Source organism: Halichondria panicea, chromosome 16, assembly GCF_963675165.1.
Source record: "Halichondria panicea chromosome 16, odHalPani1.1, whole genome shotgun sequence".
In the NCBI taxonomy this organism is placed as follows: domain Eukaryota; kingdom Metazoa; phylum Porifera; class Demospongiae; order Suberitida; family Halichondriidae; genus Halichondria; species Halichondria panicea.
Genome location: NC_087392.1, coordinates 1,698,576 through 1,723,833, shown reverse-complemented (window position 1 = coordinate 1,723,833; position 25,258 = coordinate 1,698,576). Strand labels below are relative to the sequence as shown.

General features: G+C 44.1%; 5 protein-coding genes across 10 annotated transcripts; 2 read left to right on the top strand and 3 right to left on the bottom strand.

The window, feature by feature from the left end:
• Positions 1–3: 3 nt before the first annotated feature.
• LOC135350665 (protein dopey-1 homolog) lies at positions 4–9,468 on the top strand. Its single transcript, XM_064549526.1, has 20 exons — positions 4–278; positions 501–1,043; positions 1,320–2,270; positions 2,537–2,981; positions 3,063–3,298; positions 3,509–3,735; positions 3,918–5,664; positions 5,761–5,856; positions 5,917–5,997; positions 6,079–6,209; positions 6,424–6,561; positions 6,624–6,699; positions 6,763–7,098; positions 7,200–7,309; positions 7,448–7,718; positions 7,890–7,986; positions 8,316–8,452; positions 8,536–8,690; positions 8,848–8,932; positions 9,062–9,468. Exons 1-20 carry the CDS (start codon positions 129–131, stop codon positions 9,320–9,322), a joined length of 6,273 nt encoding a protein of 2,090 aa, XP_064405596.1. The 5' UTR covers positions 4–128; the 3' UTR covers positions 9,323–9,468.
• LOC135350695 (uncharacterized) lies at positions 9,383–10,655 on the bottom strand. Of its 3 annotated transcripts, none has more exons than XM_064549560.1 (5): positions 10,577–10,655; positions 10,117–10,433; positions 9,974–10,063; positions 9,859–9,917; positions 9,383–9,552 (listed from the first exon to the last, which is right to left on the bottom strand). In XM_064549560.1, exons 1-5 carry the CDS (start codon positions 10,584–10,586, stop codon positions 9,456–9,458), a joined length of 573 nt encoding a protein of 190 aa, XP_064405630.1. In that variant the 5' UTR covers positions 10,587–10,655; the 3' UTR covers positions 9,383–9,455. The 3 variants fall into 3 exon arrangements, with proteins under 3 accessions (XP_064405630.1, XP_064405629.1, XP_064405628.1); XM_064549559.1 differs by having other exon boundaries at positions 10,117–10,455; positions 10,577–10,644; XM_064549558.1 differs by having other exon boundaries at positions 10,117–10,625.
• A 16-nt stretch (positions 10,656–10,671) lies between these two features.
• On the top strand, positions 10,672–17,747 carry LOC135350670 (nucleolar protein dao-5-like). Of its 2 annotated transcripts, XM_064549530.1 has the most exons (15): positions 10,672–11,512; positions 12,128–12,274; positions 12,494–12,526; positions 12,839–12,883; positions 13,318–13,350; positions 13,565–13,618; positions 13,787–13,845; positions 13,895–13,956; positions 14,017–14,201; positions 14,436–14,589; positions 14,890–14,969; positions 15,295–15,360; positions 15,585–15,686; positions 16,076–16,334; positions 16,555–17,747. In XM_064549530.1, exons 1-15 carry the CDS (start codon positions 10,811–10,813, stop codon positions 17,553–17,555), a joined length of 2,982 nt encoding a protein of 993 aa, XP_064405600.1. In that variant the 5' UTR covers positions 10,672–10,810; the 3' UTR covers positions 17,556–17,747. The 2 variants fall into 2 exon arrangements, with proteins under 2 accessions (XP_064405600.1, XP_064405601.1); XM_064549531.1 differs by lacking the exon at positions 15,295–15,360.
• Positions 17,728–25,160, bottom strand: LOC135350675 (cyclic nucleotide-gated cation channel beta-1-like). 3 transcript variants are annotated; one of them, XM_064549537.1, is made up of 13 exons: positions 24,821–25,160; positions 24,200–24,408; positions 24,083–24,133; positions 23,458–23,541; positions 23,094–23,281; positions 22,847–22,994; positions 22,182–22,283; positions 19,552–19,612; positions 18,927–19,024; positions 18,790–18,873; positions 18,615–18,730; positions 18,165–18,339; positions 17,728–18,012 (listed from the first exon to the last, which is right to left on the bottom strand). In XM_064549537.1, exons 1-13 carry the CDS (start codon positions 25,146–25,148, stop codon positions 17,875–17,877), a joined length of 1,782 nt encoding a protein of 593 aa, XP_064405607.1. In that variant the 5' UTR covers positions 25,149–25,160; the 3' UTR covers positions 17,728–17,874. The 3 variants fall into 3 exon arrangements, with proteins under 3 accessions (XP_064405607.1, XP_064405606.1, XP_064405608.1); XM_064549536.1 differs by having other exon boundaries at positions 24,083–24,408; XM_064549538.1 differs by having other exon boundaries at positions 24,083–24,330.
• On the bottom strand, positions 19,950–21,531 carry LOC135350689 (uncharacterized). Its single transcript, XM_064549553.1, has 2 exons — positions 21,377–21,531; positions 19,950–21,233 (listed from the first exon to the last, which is right to left on the bottom strand). Exon 2 carries the CDS (start codon positions 21,227–21,229, stop codon positions 20,327–20,329), a length of 903 nt encoding a protein of 300 aa, XP_064405623.1. The 5' UTR covers positions 21,230–21,233; positions 21,377–21,531; the 3' UTR covers positions 19,950–20,326.
• Positions 25,161–25,258: the final 98 nt, after the last annotated feature.

Sequence of the window (25,258 nt, the reverse complement as noted above, 5' to 3'; positions counted from 1 at the left end):
TGTGTTGTTAAAATTATTGCTAAGCAATATTATTATTGGTGGGTGTGTCTAGTCTGAAGGCCATGTGGATGACAGAGTTGGGGATGATATTAAAAGCCAGAGCTACTTTATAAACCCAAGCGTACAAGATGTCTGAGGGTGCTACTGAGGGAGATGAGGACTTTAGAAACCAGAGCAAGTACAAGCAGTTCGTCTCAGCTGTGGAGAGAGCCTTGAAAGTGTTTGAGCTGTCTACAGAATGGCATGACCTCATCTCAGCTCTGGCCAAATTGAACAAGGTAGACTAGACTCTAGATATAGGTATTTGGTACAAATAATTATGATCTTCAAGTAATCACACATGCCATAAGTTAGTACGTGATATTGCCTGGTCTAGCATTAACGTACGGCACAAAGATGTTCAACAAACTCTGAAATTGAAAGGTTACAATGTATGTTGTGTTATTGTATTAATAATTATATCTGATGTCACATGATCTGTAATACTCATTGTCCTGCAGGTTCTGCTGGCGTACATGCAGTATCCCGTGGTACCTCATCACCTCACAGTGTGCAAACGCCTCACTCAATGTCTCCATCCCAACCTACCCAGCGGAGTCCACATCAAAACACTCGACGTTTACCGAGCCATATTCAATCGAATTGGACCAACGGGCTTATCCAGTGATCTCCTAGCCTATAGCAGCGGCCTCTTCCCTCTTATCACCTACTCATCAATGGCCGTTCGTTCACAAGTCATAGAAATTTACGAGCTCTACTATGTCTCTCTTGGTGAGAATCTGCGACCTGCACTTCATGGTATCGTATTAGGACTCTTACCGGGCCTAGAAGACGAATCTGAACATACAGAAAGAATCAATCGTTTCCTGGACACAATTTGTGAGAATATCGATCTTACTTTCTTCTCCTCTGCTCTGTGGCAGTGTGTGGCGTTCTCACCCGATGTGCGGGTCCCAGCTGCTAACCTCATTCTCTCCAAACTGGACAAGAAGCTCACCGCTGAGGACCAAGTTCACGTTCTAGGGGGGAATCTCCCTCTAATGGTACACTTTGATATGCCTAAACTCTTCAGTGGTGGTTGGTACTAACCACCTCTAGACAAAAATTAAAACCAGACAAAATAATCACCATCCTACTTTACGAAAACAGAAACCGCTTAAAAATTCTGGGCATACATATACAGTAGCATAGTTTAAAGAGATAAAGTAAATCTTAGGACGTTGTTACAATAACCTCCATTGTTGTTTATCACTCACAACTTTATCAGTTTTTTTTTAGGGACTGTACAGATCCACTAATTATATTGTACTTGCATGTAGGTGTCTGCAATCTGTGCTGGTCTGACGGACAAAAATGTTCTCGCTGTACGGGTTCTTCTGGATATCCTGTCTCTCCTCTTTCCCCTCCATCGACCGTTCCTTTTACCCTCGGACATCACAGCCATTGTGGTTGCTGCCTTGGAAACACTGCTCAAGCGTGACATCTCCCTCAATAGAAGACTCTTTTCCTGGCTACTAGGAGCCAATGTTGATAACGCGGCACTTTCACAACACCTGCCAAATACAGCCAGTGTGGATCAAACTGTGAACGTTCCTATGGAGATTAGTTATTTTAACACATATTCGGCAAACTATGTGGAGTCAGCACTGAAGAGGCTGTGTGTGCAAGCCGTCATGGCAGCAAAGAGATCGTCAGCTGCTAAACTAGACTGTATTCAGCCGTATCGTCTTTTGAGAGCACTCTTAGAGAGGAATGAGATCAGTGAGGCACTGATGGAGGGAGTAATGATGGACGTGGTGTCTTGTTTCAAGGAGCAGGTGGAATCTCTGGGAGGCATTACTGGTCAGACTCAAGATGTTGGACTGAGGAAGACTCCCTCTGAAGACCAGCCCAAAAAACTCGGAAGAAGAGCTGCACTCAAACTGGACATACTGCAGTCAGCTAATCTTTTCTTCAATGCACTCAATCCTGAGTTTCTATGGCAATGGTTGTCACGGCTCCTCGAAACTGGCTTGATGAGTAATACTGATGGTACGGAAGTTGGTGGAGGATCCTCATCTCATTTAGACGTACCAGAAGTTGAGGCAGTAGATGCCGAGCCTTTAGAGGATATTGATTCTCCTGTGTCGCAATTCCCCCCGAGTCCCAGCCATGTTGCCAAGACGTTTAAACTCAAAGATGTGGGAAGCTCCAACGAGAAGCAAAGTGATCGAAAGTCTTGTTCCTGTTTAATCAACTTGACCAAGTTTCTGTTGAAGTCCCTCCCACTGGTGAGCAGTCACTGTTTTGTAGCAGCTGTCACTGTGTGTGTGCGCGTGTGTGTGCGCGTGTGTGTGTGTGTGTGTGTGTGTGCGTGTGTGTGCGTGTGTGTGTGCGTGTGTGTGTGTGTGTGTGCGTGTGTGTGTGTGTGTTGTGTATACATACGTACATTAATTGGCTTTATAATAGTTTCATTGTTCGCAATGTCTCCACTGCATTGTGAGTTCTGTGTAGCTACAGTTGTATCCAATATAATAGGTATTCCCCTCCCCCCCAGGACTCGATGGAGAATGCCCACCTCGTCCACATGCCTCGTCTCTCTCTCACCATCCTAAAGTCTCTACGGCACACACACTCAACCCTCACTGCTGACGAACTACTCACGACCCTTGACCTCATCTCATGTATAATTCATGAGCTGATGAGCTCCCCGTCCTCCCATGCCAGCACCCCTGCCACCACACCTCGATCGGCCACACCCAGGAAACCCCCGGCAAAGAGCCCTGCTACTACTCCAGTTGATGCAGGAAATGACCTCTACACTGCAGAGCAACTTGCATCGGAGATGACTAATTCTTATCTCTGTTTCTTTGATGGATTTGTAAGGAAGAGTGTTTTTGAAGGAAGAGAGAAGGGCTCTGTATTCGGTGCTGCTTGTCAGTTGCTCGTATTGATGGCCAGGTTCGGAGAAAACCAGGAGCACACTGTAACTAACTCTCAAGGTGAGGAAAATGTATGTGTTTATAAGTGTTTCACTCGTTTTTTTGATTTTCAATCACTTTTGTTGTGTTTTGTTGTTTCAGAGTCCATTCCATGGATAGACAGCCTGACGTCCTTGTGTACACTAGACTGGGGATCACATGATCATCATGTGACGTATGTTGCTCTGGAGACGATATTTAAACTGCTTCAGTTGTACCAAAGCCAACAACACAGTGATGGATTCCCTAGTGACAATCAGAATGGGCCATCTGTCATGTCAGTCCTCATTACAGAGCCTCTCATGACTCACCTCTCTACCAACAGAGCCTTCTTAAGGGTGAGAAAATCATACTTCATGTGGATAAATAAGCCTGAAACAAATTTACCTAGTGTCTTAATTGTTATGGTTTTCTTATATACATGTATTTATAGCCCATTCAATAATGTACATTGTTGTCGGTGACTGTGTGCATTGTACTTGTACTGTTACTATTAATAGAGTCTCGGTACACTAATCGAACTGTATTGCTTGGTACTGTTCTAACAGGATGTGACTGAGTGTCTGTGGTCTTGTCTCTCTCACGCCCACCCCTCCTGCCACTTTGAGGCCGCCATTCTGTTGTCTTGGTTACATGAGAGCCTCAAAATGCCGAGTGTGTGCGAAACAGTCATCCTGGAGCACTTCAGTAGTGATGGCCTGGAGGCGTGCCACTGCTTCTCTGTACTATGGGAACACTCTCCTCCAGCTGCAAGATCAGCCAAGTTCCTTCACAGGTAAGCATTTCATGTGTGAACCCGTCAGTATGGTCCATTCTGAGCATGCAGCTTAAAGTAAACCTTTCACTTGTATGAACTTTTTAATGGGCCAATTTTCCAAAACAGCAGGCTTCTCTGATTCCTAAAACAAATATTTTGTGTCATGCTCATAATTTGAGCTGCTTGTTTCTTTACTGCAGGTGCATCCTTCGGATGTTGGAAGGTCTGAAAAGTGACTCTCCTTTGATGCGTCAGTTTGTGCAGTCATGGGTGACCTTTGCCCTCTCAAGAGCCGGTGATCTCCAGGCTCTAATACAACCACTCGTCAAGATCCTCGCTTCACCCAATGCACTCAGACAACCAGTTCTGGATCGTGAATCGGAAAAATATCGTATGGGAATGGAACTCAGTCAAGACGATGCTGAAAAAGACCAAGTTTATGCCAAGTATTACTACGATTCTTTGGGTATTCCAGACCCGATGGACTTTGCAAAGAGTGGCCAACATTGCGAAGCATTGTGTCACTACAGTCAGGTGATTGATACCAGACAGCTACTGTACGCTCTCTCTCTCCTACGCAGCACCATTGAAGTCGACTCTCCCTCTATTATTGGGCACATGGGGAAAGCACTCGTCGAGACAACATTGTACCCACTGGGGGGCAAAGTAGGAACTTGTTCCGGCGAGGATTTGCTGAAGGAGGAGGGTGTGTCAAGGAAGACTCTGTTGGAGGTTGTGATAACGTTGTGTGTGGATCTAATGAGATCAGAGTATCCATCAGCTCTGGAAGCTTCTCTCTCGCATCACTTTGAGAATCTCAGTGTGCGTATGTCGAGTGTGGAGTTGTTGTGCACTATGACCAGCCATCTTGCCAGACTCTCTGCTGATACTCAAGATGTGGAGGCAGAGACGAATTCGAGTCTGAGCTCAAGTTTTGTGTCTGCTCTTGTTACCCTGTGTGACGTCCAAAAATCGGCTCTGCTTGTTCTAGGACTTGTAGTCAAAGATCTAAGAGGCTTCATGAAAAAAGAAGAGAATCATATTTGGTTGACTCTACTAAAAACAGAACACACCTTGCATAATCCGGAATTCACGTTACGCTCATTTTTCACTCAATTGTTTTTGCTTGTGTACGCTCTGGTTGCCTTGGATACGCAGTGTCACAGCAAACAGTCTGTAAGTGTAGCCACGCCCACCACCAACCCATCATCATCGGGACTTCGTACGTCCACTAACGAGTGGTTGCCCCCTGTCCTCCCCAGCCTCTCCACTGCCTCACAGCCTTTCTTTCACTCTCTCATTCTAGACGTCCTCTCAGACTCACTCCTCACACACCTCCACCCCTCCCTGCTACAACTCATGACGGCACTTTTACCCAACCTCCTGGAACACCAACTGGCAGAATTAGCTACGAAACTCTTGAAACAAATCTGTTCAAATCTCGAGAAACTCTCAACTATCACAAAAGGCAAACAGACAAATGGCAGATTGACAATTAGTTATCTTGATTCCCTTTGCTCGATAATGTCTTGGTGTTTGTACGGTGAGACTGGACCAGCGGTCGACAAAGGAAGGCCAAATCAAAGAACCCTCAATCCGTACTGGAGGCATATACAAGTGGCTGACACCACGGATCATTGCGACCGTCTTTCCCCCACCTCTAGAGCACCCTCCACAATGTCATGGTTGTTTAGTGTCTTCTCCACCTCCTCTCAAATGAGCAAGTCTGTCTCGGGGACAGAGGGAGAAGATGGCCGTCCCAGTGGCCTCTCTCAATCGAGGGTGGGGCTGAATAGTCGTGCAGGGCAACACATGCTCATGCTATTGCCAGCCGTGTACAATGCTGTGGCTGAGGTCTGGAAAGGGTGTGGCCAGTTGATTAAGAGGGCGGAGTCTGGGGTGCACACAGCTCTAAAAATGGATGTTGCAAAGAATCTTGAAGGACAGGTACATTGTAGTACACATGTGTAACTTGCTTGTGTGTCTTTTTCGTTTGTACTGTTTCAATGCATGTTGCGTTAGTCTTTCTTAAACTCGATACAGGAGGTGGTTTATCTTGTGTCACAGCTTGTCTCTAGTCTTGCCCATCGGGAGCCCGTCGCTTTCTTCTCCTCCGTCTCCCACGTCTGGATGGAATGGGTATGTGACGCTGTTCTATCATTTTTACATAATAGTTGCTAATGTTGTCTGCACTTACAGAATCTAGGTGCTGACTCTGAAGCGGGTCGAAGAAGGAACAAAAGGAGAAACTTCTTCATTGACCTACTGCATCATATACAGGTGATGCATTTATTATGTCACGTATACGTCTTTTCTACACAGTATAATTATGCAGAATGACATTGGTATTTTCTGTCCCAGGCTCTTTCCCTGGGTGGAGTTATTGACAGTGTTCAGACCACCCTCTCTGAGATTGGTCTAGCTGATGAGCGAGTGTCCGGATTGCTGAGACAAAAGTATCTCCTCCACTTTCTGTACAAGTACATCAGCAGGTATTGTCTATTACAATAGAATGATATGGTTTTAGTGTATATCATACTAGTCTCGTTCCCAGGCTGGTTTTTCAGAACTTCCGGCATTCCGTTATACATGCTACAGTGTATATAATTGTGTTGTGTACATGCAGTGCCTTGTGTTTGTCATACACGTCGTACATACCCCCCATCCCCCCCACACACACACATATATACATATACATATATATAGCACCCTCCTGAGCTCTGAGGAGTTGACTGACTGCAGTGAGCAGCTGGTGGGCCTCTTGAGGGAACTGTACAACGATTCCTTCTCCAGCTCTCCTGACCAACTGGCCAAGAACTGCCACATCCTCTGCATGCTCACTAGGTAAGGAGAAATAATTTAGAGTACAATTCTTCATCCCCCCCCCCCCCCCCCCCCGTATACAGCATCCTCCATGTGGTGGTGTGCCGAGTGCCAGCACCTGACGCTAAGAAAGAGAAGAAAGAAAGAAGAGAACTACAGGTTGGTGGCCATGCATGCAATATCTTTGTGCATGATAGTGCTGTCTTTCTTTCATGTCTACAGGATCTTATCCACAAGCTCTGTGAGGCTCTTAGTTTGGTGGCTAACACCGGCATACCAAAGCACAAGTATCATGTGACACCACAAGACAGTCAAGCGCCCGATAGTCAATTAGGCAGCATCTCAAGCTCTACATCCACCACTCCTGGCACATACAGTCCAGTACATGTGACCGAGCGGGGCAAAGCAGTAGTTGTAGCCAGTTCCTATAGCGACAGTGAGCTGATTGGTCGGAGGGACAATGCAGCTCAAAGTTCGGCAGTTACCAAGGAGATGACGTCAGGGCAGGAAGAGAACAGTGCTCTACCAACAGTACAAGCCTTGGCTGTGTTATCAAATGTGAGTTCATGTGAATATTTATTTTTCTGTTAATATTTTTGTTGTCTGGATATTTTATATATTGGTTGTCTGTGTGTGTGTGTGTGTGTGTGGCTGCTCAGGTGCTCTCCCATTTTGTGGACTGTGCCTTTGAGGGGGCGGAGAAGGACAAGGTCATCGCTCTCCTCAAGGCTGTGTTGGGGAACATCTGGCCACACCTACAATCTCACAGGTACTCTCACATGTAACCAACCTTTTTGCCAGTTATGTGCATCAAGAACATCGTACAATGTAGTTCATTTTTCTTGTGTCAATTAAAGGTGCTCAAAGTTAGCTAGTGAACAACATCCACCCCGCCACACACACACAGTGGCAACTCGGACCAGAGCTACCTCCATGCCGTGAAGCTCCTCTCATCACTAAGTGGGTTCCAGGTGAGCAGGAAGGCGTGGCGTAAAGAGGCCCTCGAGCTTTTCCTCTCCCCATCGTTCTTTCAAGTGGGCGTGGCATGTCTGCGAGAATGGAGGGTGGTCGTGGACAACCTGATGACACAAGATCACGTGACCTTCAGAGACCTCCTGTCCAGAGTTCACCCTTCCAATACAGCCGGAGTAGTCAACATCTTCATCTCTATTGAACAGGTGAGAGCTAGTGGTAACCTCTCTGTACATGTACATGTCCTTACTTTGGCATGGTTATAGGTACACGGTTTTTGCTACCTACTCCATCATTGTGATGCTCGTAACTTGTAATACAGTGTACAGTGCTAGCTCTTAGATAGTAAAGATAACATTACTCTGAAACGTGTGTAGGAGGTGGCCACAGGAGTGAGACTGCTCAAGAGGGTGGCCTTTGCTCTCCTCTCGGCAGAGACTGACCAGTTTGTGGAGTTCCTGCCTGACGTCCAAGGTAACCGTGGAACAGCCTCAAATAGCTGTTTTGATTGATATACATGTATACGAACATGTGAGATATTTAGCAGTGAAAGAGTCCCCGAACCATTAATTAAACCGGGGGAGGGGAGGGTTTAGTTGAACATTTTCAACAGCCAGAACTTAAACTATCATTCAAGATGTGTTAAATCCAACTTAGCTTGTCATTTTTCGGCCTTCCATCTCACACTTCTAGCCAACTTTTTCCTAGCCTATTTATCTAACCATTCACTTCTACCATGGCTTGTGTTCATGCAACACTCACAAGTCTATTGCATTTGATGATTGTTCCGTTCCCATGCACAGAGAGGCTAACTGAGTACTTGAAGGTGCTACGTCACCCCCCTATCTGTGCCGTGGTGATGCTAGTGTTCAGAGTGATCCTGGTTAGATTCTCCTCCTCTCACCTCATGGCATTCTGGCCCGCCATCACCTCAGAGTTGGTACGCATAGTATTGACTGAAAAATTAATGACTACCCACACATATCTGTACTTAATATGCATATTTTTTGTTTTTTCTTTTAGCTATTGCTACTGGGAGACCTGGAGAGTGACCTTTGTACTGAGGTATCGGAGGGGGTACCAGTCTCCTCTGACAAGCTCCACCTGTACCTGGCCGTGTGCAAGCTGCTAGACACAGCCGTTGCCTTGCCCCCAGACTGCCTGCCACACTTCCAGCTGTGAGTGTTGTGCTGTCTGTGTTGCCTGAGGGGGGGGGGTGTACATGTACATAACTCATAAGTGCCCACAATTTGATAGTAAGTTGTGTATTTCCTAACCCTAAGAGTTCTGTTTGATAATGAGAAGTCTCTCACGGCCACACACACACCCACACAGATTGCAGTGGGGCTTCTCCAATCACGATGGACCCTCTTGCTCTGAGGAGTTTGTGGTCACCAAACTATGCAAGCACTTCAGATCTGTAAGCTGCTTACAACTCTAGTACAGTACATGTACATCTACGTACTGTATGTAATCTAGGAAGGTTTGAAAGCTTTTAATTTATTCACAAATCTCTCGTAAATAATTGACCTTACCCCCCCCCTCCCAGTTGGGAAGTCCGACACTGGAGGCCCTTCACAGTCACTACACTCCCCACCCCACTCCCCCACACCTTCAGACAGCAGCCATCTCTTCACTGAGGGAGCTCAAGCCTCTCTTCTCTGTCCTCTCACAGCCTCTCTCGAGCAAGGGGGCAAGACACTCACCTGATATTGCACTGGGCTCGCTGTACTCTCAAACTGATGAACAGCAGAGAAGGATGAAACGAATCGAGGCAACTCTGCTGAACGATTTTGTCGAATCAAACTAACCCATTAAATGTTTGTTTACTAGACAATGCAGGTTGTTCACAATCTTGATAGGCGAGGCATTCATTTTGAATAATCATCTTTTTAAAACTCACAACAATAAATGTATGACATTGTATATAAAAGTGTACATGTTTATTGATCTTCATTTCTCCATGATGAGTTACGAGGAACACTGAAACCACTCTTGGTTTTGTTAAAGGAGTTAGGTCCAGATGACGTTGGTGTGTTCCTGAATGTAGATGCCACAATTAATTAAATGTAGTGTGTACATCCATGTGCATGCATGTACACATGTATGTAGAATTCAAAGGATTTATGCAAGTTGGTTAAAGTGCAGCCAGAGTGACCACTAATTGCATTAAGTGGAATACACCTGGTCATGGCTGACTGCACTTCAACTTGTAACTGCTGCCAACCTGAAATAACATAAATTCTCTTGTAGCACACAAATAGTCAATCTATAATTATAGCTAGTTGAGCAACTCGTATGTAGTATCCATTAAGATTAGCATCCATTAAGAGGTCTGGAACTTACTTTCCCACATTCCTCATCCTTAGTTTAGCATCTGCTGGCATCTCTTCCTCATCTTCGCTCTGCACGAGAATGTGACGTAATGCACACACTAAATACACTGACTGTATACACTCACATCGCTACCAAAAGCCGCAGCAACTGTCCTAGATAGAGGTTTGCTGAGGGTATTCTGCTCTGAGTCGGTTTTGCTCTTCTTCGCTTCTGACTAAAGGGTGGTGAAAGATTAATTGCACAAATGAGCTGTCAAGTCCTCCTTACCTGAGATTTTAGCTTCATGGTAATGGAACCCAAAGACCTCTTCCCGAGTAAGAAACCACCTTTTGGGATTTGTTCTTTTGTTGTCTTGTCAGGCGATGTTTTGGCATCTGGTTTGTCGTCAGGTGGGGCTGGGGGGTCCAGTTGTGACGTCCTTGGTGGAGGTGGTTTAGGTGGTGCATGTGTGGGTGGAGGACATGGAGGCGGTTGTGAGGGGGGTAGAGGTGGTGGACACGGGGGCGGTTGTGAGGGGGGTGGAGGTGGTAGACACGGGGGTGGTTGTGTGGGTGGTAGTTGAGGGGGGCATGGCAGTCTTCTTCCTGAAGAACGAAGTGAGCTGGCCTGCATGACGTTAGCTCAATCAAGAACGTTTACGCCATACACACACGTACACACAACATGCACATCTCTCACGCTCTCATAAATCATTGTCACATAGAGTATATTATTTAGCTTTACATACCATCAGCCATTGCACATTCAACTTGACTCCTCTCCTTCAAAAAATTCTTCGATAATAAAATGATGACATCATTGTAGCTTATCACTCTTATCAGCTGAATATTCATAATCTACATGTGGGAGTTGCCTTTGCTGAAGCTTTGTGTTGTTTTCAGTTTAATTAAAGAAGCTCAGTACGTACGTACAGTTACGCTTCTACAGTAGATAGATCTATACACATACACCAGCTCAAGCTATGGAGACTGAGGCAGAGATATGGAGTGTTGAGGAATGGCTGAAACGCATCGGGATGACCGACTATACAGAAGGCTTTGTGGACAACGGCTACGAGACGGTGGAGCTAGTCGCCAAGATGAAAGCTGAAGATTTGGACGCAGTGGGGGTCAAGAGCAAGAAGGATCGAGGGATACTGTTCATGCAAGCTAGAATGCTTCTTGAAGAGACTACTGGAATCAGACTCCCACCAAGTCCTAGACCGTCCCGGCCCCCAGCACCAGCTCCTGTGATCACCTTGTTAATGTCTGGAAGCGTCTCTCCGACTACCCCTAGCAACACGTCAGACTATAGCGAGCCTTGGGACAACAACTCTCGAACCCCCCAGGTCCCCCTCCAGTCACCCCTCCAGTCACCACTGGGAACTGCAGAATACTCAGAGCCTTGGAATGCGACAACCCCCAAGTCTAACGGCTCTATAAAAACTATAGAGACTACAGACAGTGGTTCTGTTGACATCAAACCTCCGCCCTTACCCCCACCGAACAAAGGAGTAGGTAGCACAAAGGGAAAGAAACCTCCACCCAGTCCTGGGATCAAGCTGCCAGAGTATAAGAGGGAGGACGGAGAGAAAGGCTTCACGAAGCTACAGCTCAAACTGAAGATAAGAGACGAGCTCCAGAAGGATAGTCTTGTGTTGTCAGAGTTCCCATTCTGTAGCGACGTGAGTGTGTATACAATGTGGTCTATATGTAACCAGTATAATTATTTTTATCCCCCATTCTCACTTCTACATTTTCCTCTATACGTGTAAAGCTCCCTTTCAGATTTCAGATACTTCATATTATGGTATTTTTATCGGTGTTGGTAGATTGTATTTCTCCGTACGTACAGCTGGTAACAGCTTTGATTTAAACAAACAACCAGTTATTGGTTTGCTGTATGCACTTTGTACTGCGCTAGGGTTCAAGCTACATGTGTCGATGCTTTAGCTGCTTTCGTATATAATAACAAAGCTCTTAACTACATGCTGTTAGCTAATACCCACTTAGCAAGCAATGTGCACATAATAGTGACCTATTATGACCGTCCACTCTCGACTCTAGTTTTGATAGGAACTCTCTATGGAGTTGAAATTTTCGCATAATTATTATCTCATGCATCGTGCAAGTCAATCCCATGTTTAGGTTGTAGTGTGTGTGTATATATGTACATGTATGTCGTCTTTCAGGTAAATGCCTTGTCACCATGGTGATGCAATAATTCAATATTGTATGTTGTGGTTTGTCAGCATGTGTTTGGCTCATGACTGAAGCACCCACCTACCACCCACACACAGACCGGTGGTCTCAACGAGGAGCAGCTGGTGAGTCTAGCCGAGGACTATGCCAGCCGATTCAAAGTGGAGTCCTTGGGAGTGTACGACGCCCTCAAGGATGTGTGGAGGCACCAAAACAACACGTCTGATTTTGCAACTCCTTCAAATGTAAAGAATGTGGCTTGTTTTTTTCTTCAGTTTCATTAAGTGCCTGTAGTGTATGCCATCCCTAGGAGCCTGATTTGATTGGACTGGCTTGTTCAGCTTGTTCTGTAGTCATACACACCAGACATGCTGCCGAATCCATTCTAGATCTGTGCATGAATAGCCATAACACTTTATAGGAACACAATACTAACTTAATTACTTATTCCCTTGTCCTCACAGATACTGAAAGGTGGACCCTCTGACAATTATGATGTGAGTTCACCTTAGATGTGGTTTCTCTTAGAGAAAATAGGCTGATTACCAAGCACTTGTACATGTAGCAAACCTGGAAAACCTGTGTGTTGTGTTTTGTGTATAGTGAGGTCACATAATTATTAGGCTACACTTTAATTATTACTGTATTGTCCTATTGTGGTAGTTGCGGTTGAGTACTTTGCTATAGATCAAACAGGCTGCCTCAATACAGCAGCATGCTTTAATGTCTAGGAACTGCTTAGGAGAAACCTTTCATTCCTATTCTTAATCCTTTACTGAGTACATGTATAAACATACTTTTCCCTGCAGGAGCCATTTGACTCCCAGGTAGTTCCCACCACTACCGTTGTTAAGGTAAGGATGTTTTCTGTTAGTGTGGCTACCACTACCCACCTATTTCCAGTTTCATATGGCTCCTAGGAGCTAACTCTGTGTGCTTACATCCTCTACATGCGGTGCATGTCCATTTGTGAACTTATAATTAAGATAAATCCAGGGGGGGTGTCATGTGAGTGTTTTCATTGGGCTAACTTAATTGCCCGTGGTTTGTTGTCTACAGTGTTGTTTTAAGGTAACAAATTTGTGCCAACACTCTAAATTCACTGTGGCAAAAGTTCGAATACTAGTGGGAGGTTTTTGGTACACGTACATGTATACAATAACATATACAGGTCATACAAATTCCCTAAACAAAGCCAAAATTGAATACCTTAATTGGTAGCAAAGTAATCTTGTTGCTTGCTGATTGATGTGTCTACATAACGAATGATTGTTGTATCTCCATACAGTTGACAGCTGGGTCTGCTTCACCCAAAGAGAAGGTATATATTGTTTGGAGTGCTATGTAGTTATGACGATTGTTTTGACCTACAATACCTATTGGCCATTTTCCTACTCTTTCGTTCCGAGTATTCTCCTTAATACGATCGTGCCATGCAGTAAAGTCTATCCTCACACAATGTGTGTGACCTTATTAGTTGAACTGTACTCTACAACCGTTTACAGTTTACATAGCTTATACTATTCCTCTTTCAGAACGCCACAAAGAGCCACGCCCTCTCACCCACCACCACTCAGCCCACATATGAAGTAAGTACACGAGTCCTCTCAATGTGTTCTAAATGTAAATGTATTATGTAGAAATTATTATACCTTGTGACATGTACTACATGTACTCCCCGGCCTACAATGCTTACTGCACATGTATACACATACATACTGTACATGTGTGATAGCCGTACCGTACTGTTTGTGTAGGAGCCATTTGACACAGTCAAGACACCTAAGAGCTCTCCTCAGGTTGTCAAAACACCAAGGTATGTACGACAGTATGCACATACCAACCACCCACTCACCCACATCCAGACTTGATCTACCAAGTGCTCAAAGCAAAACTCTACCAAGTCCTAAGATACAGAAAAAATCTGGTGAGCCTCTCCACTCTTGTACTAATACCCCCACCCTCATTACCTCCCTCCCTCCCTTAGCTGATTCAGAAGACAAGACTAAGGACTCAGGGGGAAAGGGACTGGGTCGTCTGTTTAGACGCAAGGAGAAAGCACGCGCACGCTCTGTCAAAGATGAGCTCACTAAAGTCTTTGAGGATGAGCCAGGAAAGAAGGGGAAGAAACAAGCTCGGATCATCTTCCCGGACAAATCAAAGAGTGTTAAGGTGATAGTGCGGACAATTTTACAATTGCCTTGTTAGAACTATTGGCATCTCAGACACACACTATTTTAAAGCCATGCAAGAAATATCACTGACATAGTACCCATGCCCGAGACGCCAAAGTAAAAAATACACCAATTTGTTCATTTGGCTTATTGGCTGCTGCTTGCCAAATTGTCTTGTTACACGGTTAATTATCTGTTGTTCACTTCACTATCATATTCTTCTCACCCACAGAGCAAAAGAAAGCGATCGTCTACTGACCATGGCAAGGAAGAGGAGGAAGACACACTGGGGGACATGGCCGTGGTACCCAGAGGAGGGCGCAGTGGCTCCAAGGGAGTACGGGCCTCAGTGGCCGGCTACCCTGTTCATAATGGAATCTCTGGTGGTAAGTTACATGTACATGTACAATGACATGCTGAACATAGTGTCTAGAGTATGAGCACGAAGCAGCATACCTTACTTACATGTACCTGTGTAGTATTACCATTTACTGTACAGCTAAGAATCTCAGTGCCTGTAGTCCATAGCTATATCATTGTACCACAGCTAGCGCTGTCTTGTTGACCTAGTAACTATTGCACCCCCCACACCCCCCCCACACCACACACACCCCCACACCACACCACACCCCCCCACACCACACACACCCCCCACCACACCACACCACACACACCACACCATATAGCCTCACCGAAGCACCGCCGCTCATTCGATAGTGGATCCTCTGGTCCCTCGGAAAGTGATGAGAGCCCTCAGCAGAGAAAAGTGTGTGAAATAGTACGAGAGTTTAATGTTTCTCTCCCAGTAGTGCAATCACCCTCACACTAAACACACACAATCAACCTCCTCTTCACTTTTTAATTTGTGTCGTGTGCTATTAGGCAGAGTGGTGCGTGTGATTCATTTGGTGCCTCGATCACTATTCTCATCATGACATTAACTGTGTCTGTCCGCCTGGTGCAGGCCTCTGTTGAGATTGTGTTAATCGTAAACAGCTTTGAACTGTAAAGAGCTGATAGCTCGTTGTATATGGCATGTACAATGTACATGTGGCCTGTAAAATTAATTATAGAAATAATCACCTATACAGAAGTATGGTGGAAGGATATTTCAGAAGTTTAAAACTCCACCCACTCTGACACATAATCAGCCACTGGTGAGTAGTTTACTACTCTTTTTATAGGACTATGAATACCCTTAATCACATGATATCAATGCACGTGAGATTATCCGTATTTTGCTTGGATTAAAATCAATTGTCTCGTATACAATATGGGTTTGTCATAAGTGTGATTGAGTGATTAAATGCATGTTCAGCTTCTGTATAGCTCAACACGGTAAATAGAAATCAATGCTCTTCTCTCTCTCATGTCTCATTAGAAGCTACCTGTGTCTAGTGACAGTGATGATGACAAGACACCTCCCGCCCTCAGGAGACTCAAGCAAATCAGTAGCAAGAGAATGTCTGGATCTGATCTAGAGGTAAGTACAGATTCACGTACTAGTTAGTATACATGCAATGTACTACCGTATAGCGGGTAAGTTTCGTGGGGTAAAAAATTCGTTCAACTCAAGAAACGGTGGTTTTCGTGAGTAAAAATGTTTAGTCTTGTGCCTGCACTGCATTCCTACGTTCCGGTAAGCCACGCCTACGTTAAAATTTCGTGGAGGTCAGCTTTCCCACAAAAATAACGAATATTTTACCCCACGAAAATTACCCACTATACGGTATATAATAATTATTAAATAGCTGTGTTAGTGTTTGGGACCTTCCTGCATACAGCTCTCTTGTTTCCATGGTGCTTAGTACCTGGGTTAAAAATGTTTTGTGGTCTAGTAACTACCCCCCCCCCCCACCCCCACTCACACAGCTTGATGTGTCTGACGATGACTCAAAGGGCTGGATGCAGGCCTCCAAGAGCTATGACAACCTCACCGCGGCACTGAGGGATAGTAAGAAGCCTGAGAAGAAAGGGCTTCTCTCTCGATTACGGAATCTTCGAAAAACTTATGCTCGAAAAAGTTCAAAAGATAAACACAAAGGTTCTGACTCTGGAGCTGATACGAGTGGGGCTGAGATTGCTCGAGTCAACAGTCTGACCGCCTCCATGAGCATGCCAGACATAGCATGTGAGTTCTGCCGTGTTCTGTGTACTTATAATTATTAATGTAACTGTACACTTTGTCTAATTCTTGAAGCTAAAGTGTGAATGTAAAGGTTATGTGCACAATACCTCAACCACATATACACAACACACACACACACACACACACACACACAGCTCTCTCGATTGAATACCTCAACTACATATACACACACACACACACACACACACACACACACACACAGCTCTCTCGATCTTGGACAGGCAACCGTCCATTCCTGAAGACATTCCTGTTATCAAGAGAAGCCCTGCAAAACCGAGCCGCTCCTTCAAACGCTCACCGCTGTCCTCTCAAAGCCACACCCCTCAACACACCCCACCAGAACAACGTACAATGCCTGTACTCGCTAGCAGTGTACCCACTGAAAGTAGCCACTTCTCTAGCGGCTCATGTACACCTGATATTCCCATGGTCCGCACCAGATCCTCCGGTTCGGCAAAGAGTTTGGACAAACCCCCTCCACCTCCTAAACCTTCCACGCTGACTAGAAAACCCAAACCAACTGGGAAAACCTCTCCCAAAGGTGCTGCCCCTCAGATGGTCACCACAGTGAACGCTGATAACCCTTCTAAAAACAACAAAGGAAGCTCCACCTCTTTAGAGGCAGCAAATGCCAAGACAAACGATGAAGCCATGTCCAAGGCAGGGCCACCCAAACCAATGAGGAAGAGTATCAAACGTGAGGGAGTTACCGAAAAGGTACGAAAAGAGCTGGAGGACAAATCAAGTAGGGCTGGCAATGTACCTCCTTCACCAAAAGAAGAGAAGGTTGTACCAACCAAGACGGACGACACCTCTTTGTTAAAAGGCTTATCTGACAACCACACCCCTTCTGGTACCCCTTCTGTCACACCTCCCCCTCCGAAACCATCACGTAACTATAAGAGTGTCAAAATTCTCACACGTCCCCCTGACAAACCTGCTCTATCAGTTAAGCCTGTTGTTGAGAAGAATACGGACGGTGGCGAGAATATCAAACCAAGTGAACTACTTAGAAGGAGCCACTCTCCAGCAGCGGACTCCCCTGACCACACCCCCTCGTTAAGCCAGAGCGCAGGGAACAGTCAGGAAGATGGACCACCACCCAAGACAAGAAAAACTGTGTACAGTTCAAAGAAACCATCTCCTCCAAGCAAGCCCAGCAAGCCACCTCGGAAATCTATCAAACTCAAAACTGCAAACTGATGTCTATGTATGTATAATTATATGTCCTCATGTGACTTTAGCCCCGATCTTATAACATGACTGACTGTAATGCATTGTTCATTGTTTCCGTCTATTTTTTTATCTTCATTTATGTTCATACAGTACGTGTTGTGTTAATTGCACTGTATGCATTAGGTTTGTCACTGTTTGATGATAATTATGATGATGTTATGATGTTGAAAATACATTATGTGGTATAACTACAATGAAAGTGAATTGGGGTTGCAGTCATCAACAATAAATCTCTATTCTACAAGACTGTCTTATGACTTAATTAAACTGAATGTCCCATGTAGTATTACAGCCATGGAGGAGAGGAATGGGGGTATGATGTTGGCATGACAACAAACGAGCTGTGACGGACCGCTGGAGTGACACGTCTGTACCTCCTGCACTTCCTTAGAGAGAGCTGTGTTTCATTGACCTCCCTCTCCACCTGATATATATAATTATAGTCAGTGTGCATGGCGAGTATGTTTCAAATAATTAATGAATACAACATCCTGCATTATAATTATATAACCACAGAAAATGTTGCAGAGCAAATTTACGCAAGATGACAAGTATACCCTTAAAGCTTTATCTCACCTCTTCTGTCTGGACATTGTCGTCTGTGTGAGACCTCTTGGAGAGGATCTCCTGTGCCTCTGGGTAGTCGACTAGTGAGCGTTGAAGGTCTGCCCTGCTCAGGGAAAACAGTTTGGAGAAACCCTTGGAGCGAATGTGCACAGTCCTTCGGTTGCCTCCTCCCAATCCCAGCAAGCTGCACATGTACACGTACATGAGGGAGACATTATTATAATAATTATTATATACCTGTAAATATTCATATGATCGAGATAACACTGAAAAATCTCCTAATTACTTAAAGAAGTATTCTGTATTATCTCGGCTCAAAATTGATCGCTAAGTAGGATGGCTTCGATCACTAGTAAATTTCAAACATTCATAATTAATTAAAGTACCTGTCAGGAAGCTTTATAAGGGCCAAAATGAAACGTTATGATTCACACGAGGACATGCACACCTGGCACTCACTTGATCTCCCCAAAGACAGCACCAGCTCCCAACTCAGCCAGCACCTGGTTGTCCGTCCCACCCATCACCTGCACCTGACCTTGGTTCACAATGTACATCTCTCTACCAATTTCCCCCTGCGCAGGTATGTCGGATAAAAAAGTCATGGAGATCATGTGATATATATGCGTCATACCTTCCTGCAAATGAAGTCTCCTGGTAAGAACAGAAGTGGCCTCAGTTTGAGAACCAGCTCCAACAAGAATGCCTTCTCACAATCCTGACATGCAAGAAGAATAAAAAGGCACGATAAGAACTATTACATCAGCTTACTCTTAATAGGGCAACTTTTGATAGAGTTTCCAAATGAGTATGTATGGCTAGATCTGCTTTCATCTTGACGGGGAGGGTGTTCACCAATTTGCTCTCATCTGTAAGTGAAACAATACATGGTCACACATGATATGATGCAATATACACCAGTTTTACCACCTCCTGTCTGCATAAGGATATCAGTGAGTCAATTTTTTTATCAGGGAAAGCTAATGCCTGACCAAGTGTGTGAGATAATCTCACCATAGTTGTTTACATAACTTTGCACACACATGCACACACATGCACACACATGCACACACAACCCTAACTCGATCATAACAACATGCTAGATATAGAGATTTTATCACAATTACATATATAATTATACCATCCCAAAGACGGTACCAAGTGGAGCATGGCTATAGATACAGGAAACAGAACCACACTCCCACCAAAACAATAACAAAGATTAATGGGTGCTGAACTTGTGGCTTTCTGTGGACGATAATGAAACTCAAATTGTACCACTAAGTCGATTCTCTTACCACAAAACACACACTTTCAGTGTGTTCTAGAAATGTATGATAGACTGAAAATAAACTATAATTATACGGGGGTGGCATCTCCATGGAAACCAGCTAACCTAATAGGTACTCCTCCGTTAGTAGTACGTTTTCATACCAGGATCGTATTTTGTCTTGAAGCTGCGGGATATGTGTGTGTTTGTGTGTGTGTGTGTTTGTGTGTGTGTGCGAGTGTGTGTGTGTGTGTGTGTGTGTGTGTGTGTACGTGCGCGTGTGCAGTGTGCAGTGTGTAGCGAATTCCATAACAGATAACGAACCCAAATAAGGACACATACAAAGTACTGTTCCGTGAATTGATCACAGTTATCCTCATTATCTCTGTCCAGTAATAAACAAGGCATTTCCCAAAAGCGATCACTTTGAAAAGTCTAAAGGAGAGTGGGTCCCAAATGACCAACAGACTCTTCTACTTATAACTGCTCTTACAAACAGTGAGAATTAAACAATTTAATGAGAATTAACAATTCAATAACATTATCACACTTTCAATAGCAGAATAGAAACAACCCAGGTGCTTAGAATAAACACAAAAAAATGATTTTATCCTCGAAATAATAAATGCAAGCTAGGTTACAATGACACAATTATGACAATATTAATGTGTCAAAAAACAGACTTTAAACTGATGCAACATGGTTGAACAAGATGAAACGTGAATGATACTGCTGTATGGTTACCTGCTGACTATTGAACAAACTGTAATTAATGTGACTACTGTATAATTATATAACTAATTCCACAACAAATCTGAAAGCAAATTATTTCACAAAAATACCACAGCACATGATGTGTTGGAAGGGGGTTAGGTTCATAACACAATACTACAGTTCCACTTTATGAGAGGAGGGGGCCAGGAGTCGGGGGAGTAAACTGGAACGGAACCAAACCAAGACGAGGCCCGACCACATTCAGTACGTACTTGACCACCTCGGGATCTTGAAGAAGGTGTTGCATTTGATGGTGAATACTACGAGCAGCTTGTCGCTGTTTCTCAGGGAACCAGGAGCTGGTCATTCGAACGACATCGCTCTGATTGTGCTGGAAGGCCAGAAATTTATCCACAGCTACAGTCAACTCTCGTAGTCTGTACACGCCCTCCTTCAACTGTTGTACAACATCACGATCGCTGATACCGATGCTCATCATCTCTTGTACCCACTTTATCGAGCGACAGATGGTGTCACGAACTCGAGAAATCTCACCGAAATTCACCTCCGACTTTTGGCTAGCAGTTTTACTCTGCAGATCAAGGAAGAACTGACAGGTGCTCCTCAGCTTGTAGTCTTCCACTCCAAGAAGCTCTGCATAGCGAGGAATGTTCTCGTAAAACTTAATGTGCTGTAGCAGGTACTTGAGGTCGAATCCTTCGGGAACCTCATCTGGACTCACTTTGACCCACACCTGCCCGTGAGCCCGGTCAAATCGTTTGACCTGGAACGAGATAGGAACTTTGTACGAGGAATGGGCATACGAGATTATGGAGCGGAGACAGTCTGTGAGGGTACCCAGACAGCGACGCTCTAGGTCAATCTCTTCCACAGTTAGAGCGTCCACATTGGATTGATCAGCCATGACGGTGATGTCGGGGCTGAGAGATTTCGGTGAAGATGTCGAGGAGTGCGAGTGTGAGAGTGAGGAGCTGAGGCTGTGACGGGAGTGGGGGGAGGTGGACGGACTCATTCTGAGGTCCGAGAACTGTGTCCACAGGTGCAAGGTTGCAGCGTCAATCTGATTCATGGCTCTGTAGGGGAGGGGGGAGCACAGCATGCAGTGAGCAATTGTATATAGCAAATACAAATTAGCTATAGCTATTAGTATGAAGAGTATCACGCAAATAGCCGTTATTTGCATGAACATTTTGCAAGGAAATTTTCTTTCTCTTACCTGCTGATGACTTATATGAGGTGTAGTTGTTGAAATCTTGTAATTTTGCTGCTTAATAAACTTGACTGATGCAAGGAGCTGCACTAGCTCATTATATAGCCACAAGCTGCACACACTTCCTGTTAGAAAGCACTGTCATAGTAGATGCCTCACATTCCTCGCATTACCCCTTAGGGCCATTTCCTGAAAGCGGCTGTTGTTATTTGGGGAAGAGCCCCATGAATCTAATTATTTCCTAGCCGGAATCAAACACATTTTGCAATACTATAACTTGGCTTCATTGAAAATGGCTCTAGTATGTGGCAAAACATCATTAAGAGTAGGAAATACAAAGCCATGTTATTGCATCCACTTGTCAACTAATTATTAAAAAGTTGTTGTGCAATTCAACGGAACAGACAACAAAGTGCATATTTGGCGTCCTCATTATAATATCTCTCCCAAAGATTAAATTCTTCAACATTTTGAGACTTCAGTTTGATACCACACAACTAGTGGGTATGTGTCAGGGTTTCTACCACACAACTAGTGGGTATGTGTTAGGGTTTCTTATTTTACTTTTATAATACATTCCTCTTCCAAAATTACTCATAAATTTTCCTTGTATGCACACATACACATACCCACTTTCGTAATATTTAATAAGTCCCCTTTGGTAGCTTTGGTAGCTAGATTACATTCTTTGCATGAGATTGACCATCTATAAACAACAATATTAAATAAGTGCGTATACACACATCATGTTTATTCTAGCTGTGTATACGTAACGCATCCACCCACCCATACGCCCACACATCTCGCTCACTTTCTGAGGGATGTGATAATGGTGGAGATACTCTTTCACTCTGTCCCATTTTTGATACGCCTCAGTTTTGTGAGCACTAGCTGCTTCGGTAATATTCCTGATCTGCAGGAACAAGAATTTGGAACAGTCACTATGGTTTCCAACCAACAGGAAATAAGCACAATATGTAACCAAACTCGAGATATTGCACCATACTGTCTCATAGTTGAGCCAGACCCTTCGAGTGATTGAATCAGCCTCTGACCAAGCATGCAGTATACTGGTCTAGGGCGGACACAAGGGGTCATAACAGTGACAATGCAGCTCTACAGGTAATCCCCAAGGTAAGGACCTACGTATCTTAAGGGAAACACCCCACATTTTTTATATTCATAGATGTATACACCTGTGTATTGTACAGAGAAGCTGATCTAATTGGTGGGAATGTGTCCACTAGGCATGCCAACACACGATAGTCTGCCAGGAATTTAAAGCACACTCATCACTATGGCACCAGGATATATCCTGATAGAACTAGAACTTTCCCTGAATCTCACGAATTCAAAGCACTTTGCGACAAGTTCCTGAGAACTACCAGACATGCTTTTGGGATAGTTTATGCATATACACATGCAAACATGCTATAAAATTGTTAATTAAGATTAACGTTCCAAACACATACATACCTCTCCAATGATGAGTGCCAGTATAAATACTCCAATGAGGTAAGCCACCATCTCACCAATGTACTCCACCGCATTGGAGGGGGGGCCCCTGTCTAGATTGTGACTGGTCACTACGGTAACAGTTGCCCAGTAGAAACAACGAAGATATCTGAATTATGGATAGAACATTACTATAGTGAATTGACCAGTATAACATATCCCACAACATAAGAGGAAATTTAAAATGCTCTATCACTACGTAGCTTACGCTGTTCCGTTTCCGTCGTAGACCCACTTGGTGGAGCCTATTCCCTGCCACAATGAAATGTGGTGATAGACACAGGTGTAGACGTGTATGGCATAAAAGAACTGAAAAAAAAGCCTTATCATGCGAAAATGATGAGGGTATCGAATCTTGATCTCAACCCTGTGCCGAAACAACAACGGACTTTCTGCCTGCATAGTTGAGAAAATAAGTTAACATTCCTGTTCCATTTCAGCTATACTGATGTGCCAATATTTTAACTAACCACCTCTTAGGTATACTTTACCTATTATCAACGTGTGTTAATTGAATTGAAAGATTGAAAGTGGTCATCAATTAGAACATTCTAGGGACACTCCTTGCTCACCTTGAGTAGCCTCGGCAGTCTGAGCAGAGACCTATATCTCAGCACAGGAATAACGTACAGTGGAAGACACGCTAGAAAGTCAAACTGCAACAAAGGTAATTATCATAACTATAATACCTCCTTATTTCAGGTGACATATTTTTACATGCGATTTCACCTCATTTTGCTGGTAGCGAAAGTTGTGAAGTTAATGTTATTCATAGCGTTTGCATGTGGTTTTAAAGAGATTCATTTTTTCCAATTATCTGTGAGTACGAATTTTTGCGATTTTACTCTCATTCGCAGAAATAGTAGAAACTAATACCCGCAAAAATATGTCACCTAAAGAGTATATAACTAAAGTCTATTTGCGTTGAGTTCGACCCCGGAAGTTATGTGGTCAATTATGGCTTTATTTATGCTTATGTGGTGGACAAGTATGCCTGGGACTTCTACATGGAAAATGCTAACTTTTAGCTGGTTGGAGCTTACCAGCTCTACAGCATATAGATGAAGCGCTTTTTAACAAGGAATCCAATGATATATGAATTTCAGTAAGTATGACAAAGTTATGACAACTTTATGAAGGTCAAACTCAACACAAATAGACTTTACTATAATTATATAAACTGGTACGTATACTCACCCAAAACTTCCAGCGAGAAATATACCTTTTAGCTAATACTTTGAGATCAGGCTGTAAATCAAGCAAGTAAAACATCACGCTATAATTATAGCTAGCGGTATTGCAACTCTTTAATACCTCAAGTACTCCTTGCACCCTCCAGCTCAGGTGGAACTGTACCAGCACGATATCCATTATGTAAACAGTGTCAGTAAGGTAGTCAAAGAAGAGCCATGCGGGGAGATAGGGCCCAGTTTGTACAGGGAAGCCTGCTCGCATGGGTAATGCGATGGCATTGTAAACAAAAGCCACGGACACCACTCCCATCCAGAACAAGTATACGTTCCCTGTAGGCCAGGAAATTGTAATTATAAATGCCCTCCCATCCCAAGCAAGTACAATATGTAATATGTGTAGTCTCAGGGCTAGACCTAATATCTCGCGGGCAAAATCAAGTAGAGCTAGGATTAGGTCTGGGAGACTCTTGCAGCATTTCCGTGTGCTCTAGCGGAATGTGGCCAGAGCCAATGACTACATGTATGTCATGTGATCTTTAATCCAAGTATTGCCTCTGGATAGAGCCAATGAAATGAGCTACATCTACTCCTTCTATAAACCTCCAATGTCACAGGTCTTTACATTCCAAGAGCACACGGAAATGCTACAAGAGTCTCCAGACCTTTTCTCCCTTCTCCCCCCCCCCCCCCCCCCCTGAGAAAAGGTCTGGCCCCCAGACTGTAATTAAATTAATGCTCTCACCATAAGGGTTGATGTGGTATTTGAGGAATTTGAGGTGAGGTAGGAATCTCTTCAAAGTGTCAGCAAAAATATGCTTTCTCAGTTGAACTACGAAACTCCGCCTTCGTGCTCCATTCTCGACTTCTCTGCCGCACTCTAATTCCAGTGACAACAAAGAACGTCCATTACTTTCGTGACTGGCGCCTGAGGTTCTATACTTTTCTATACATCTTCGGATAAAGCTTTTCACTTTCAAACCAGCTGAGTTGTAGAGGGTTTGAGAGGAATCATCATCTGGGGATAGCTGAGAGTCATCAGGAGCAACTGCAGGCTCTGTGTGGCTCTTCATACCATATCAGAGTGTAGTGTGATTTTTCAATGCAATGGTGTGAAGATGATTTATGGTGGACTCCACACATGGCTTCCTTTGCTGGGCGTGACAGAATAAGGTGGGTGGGG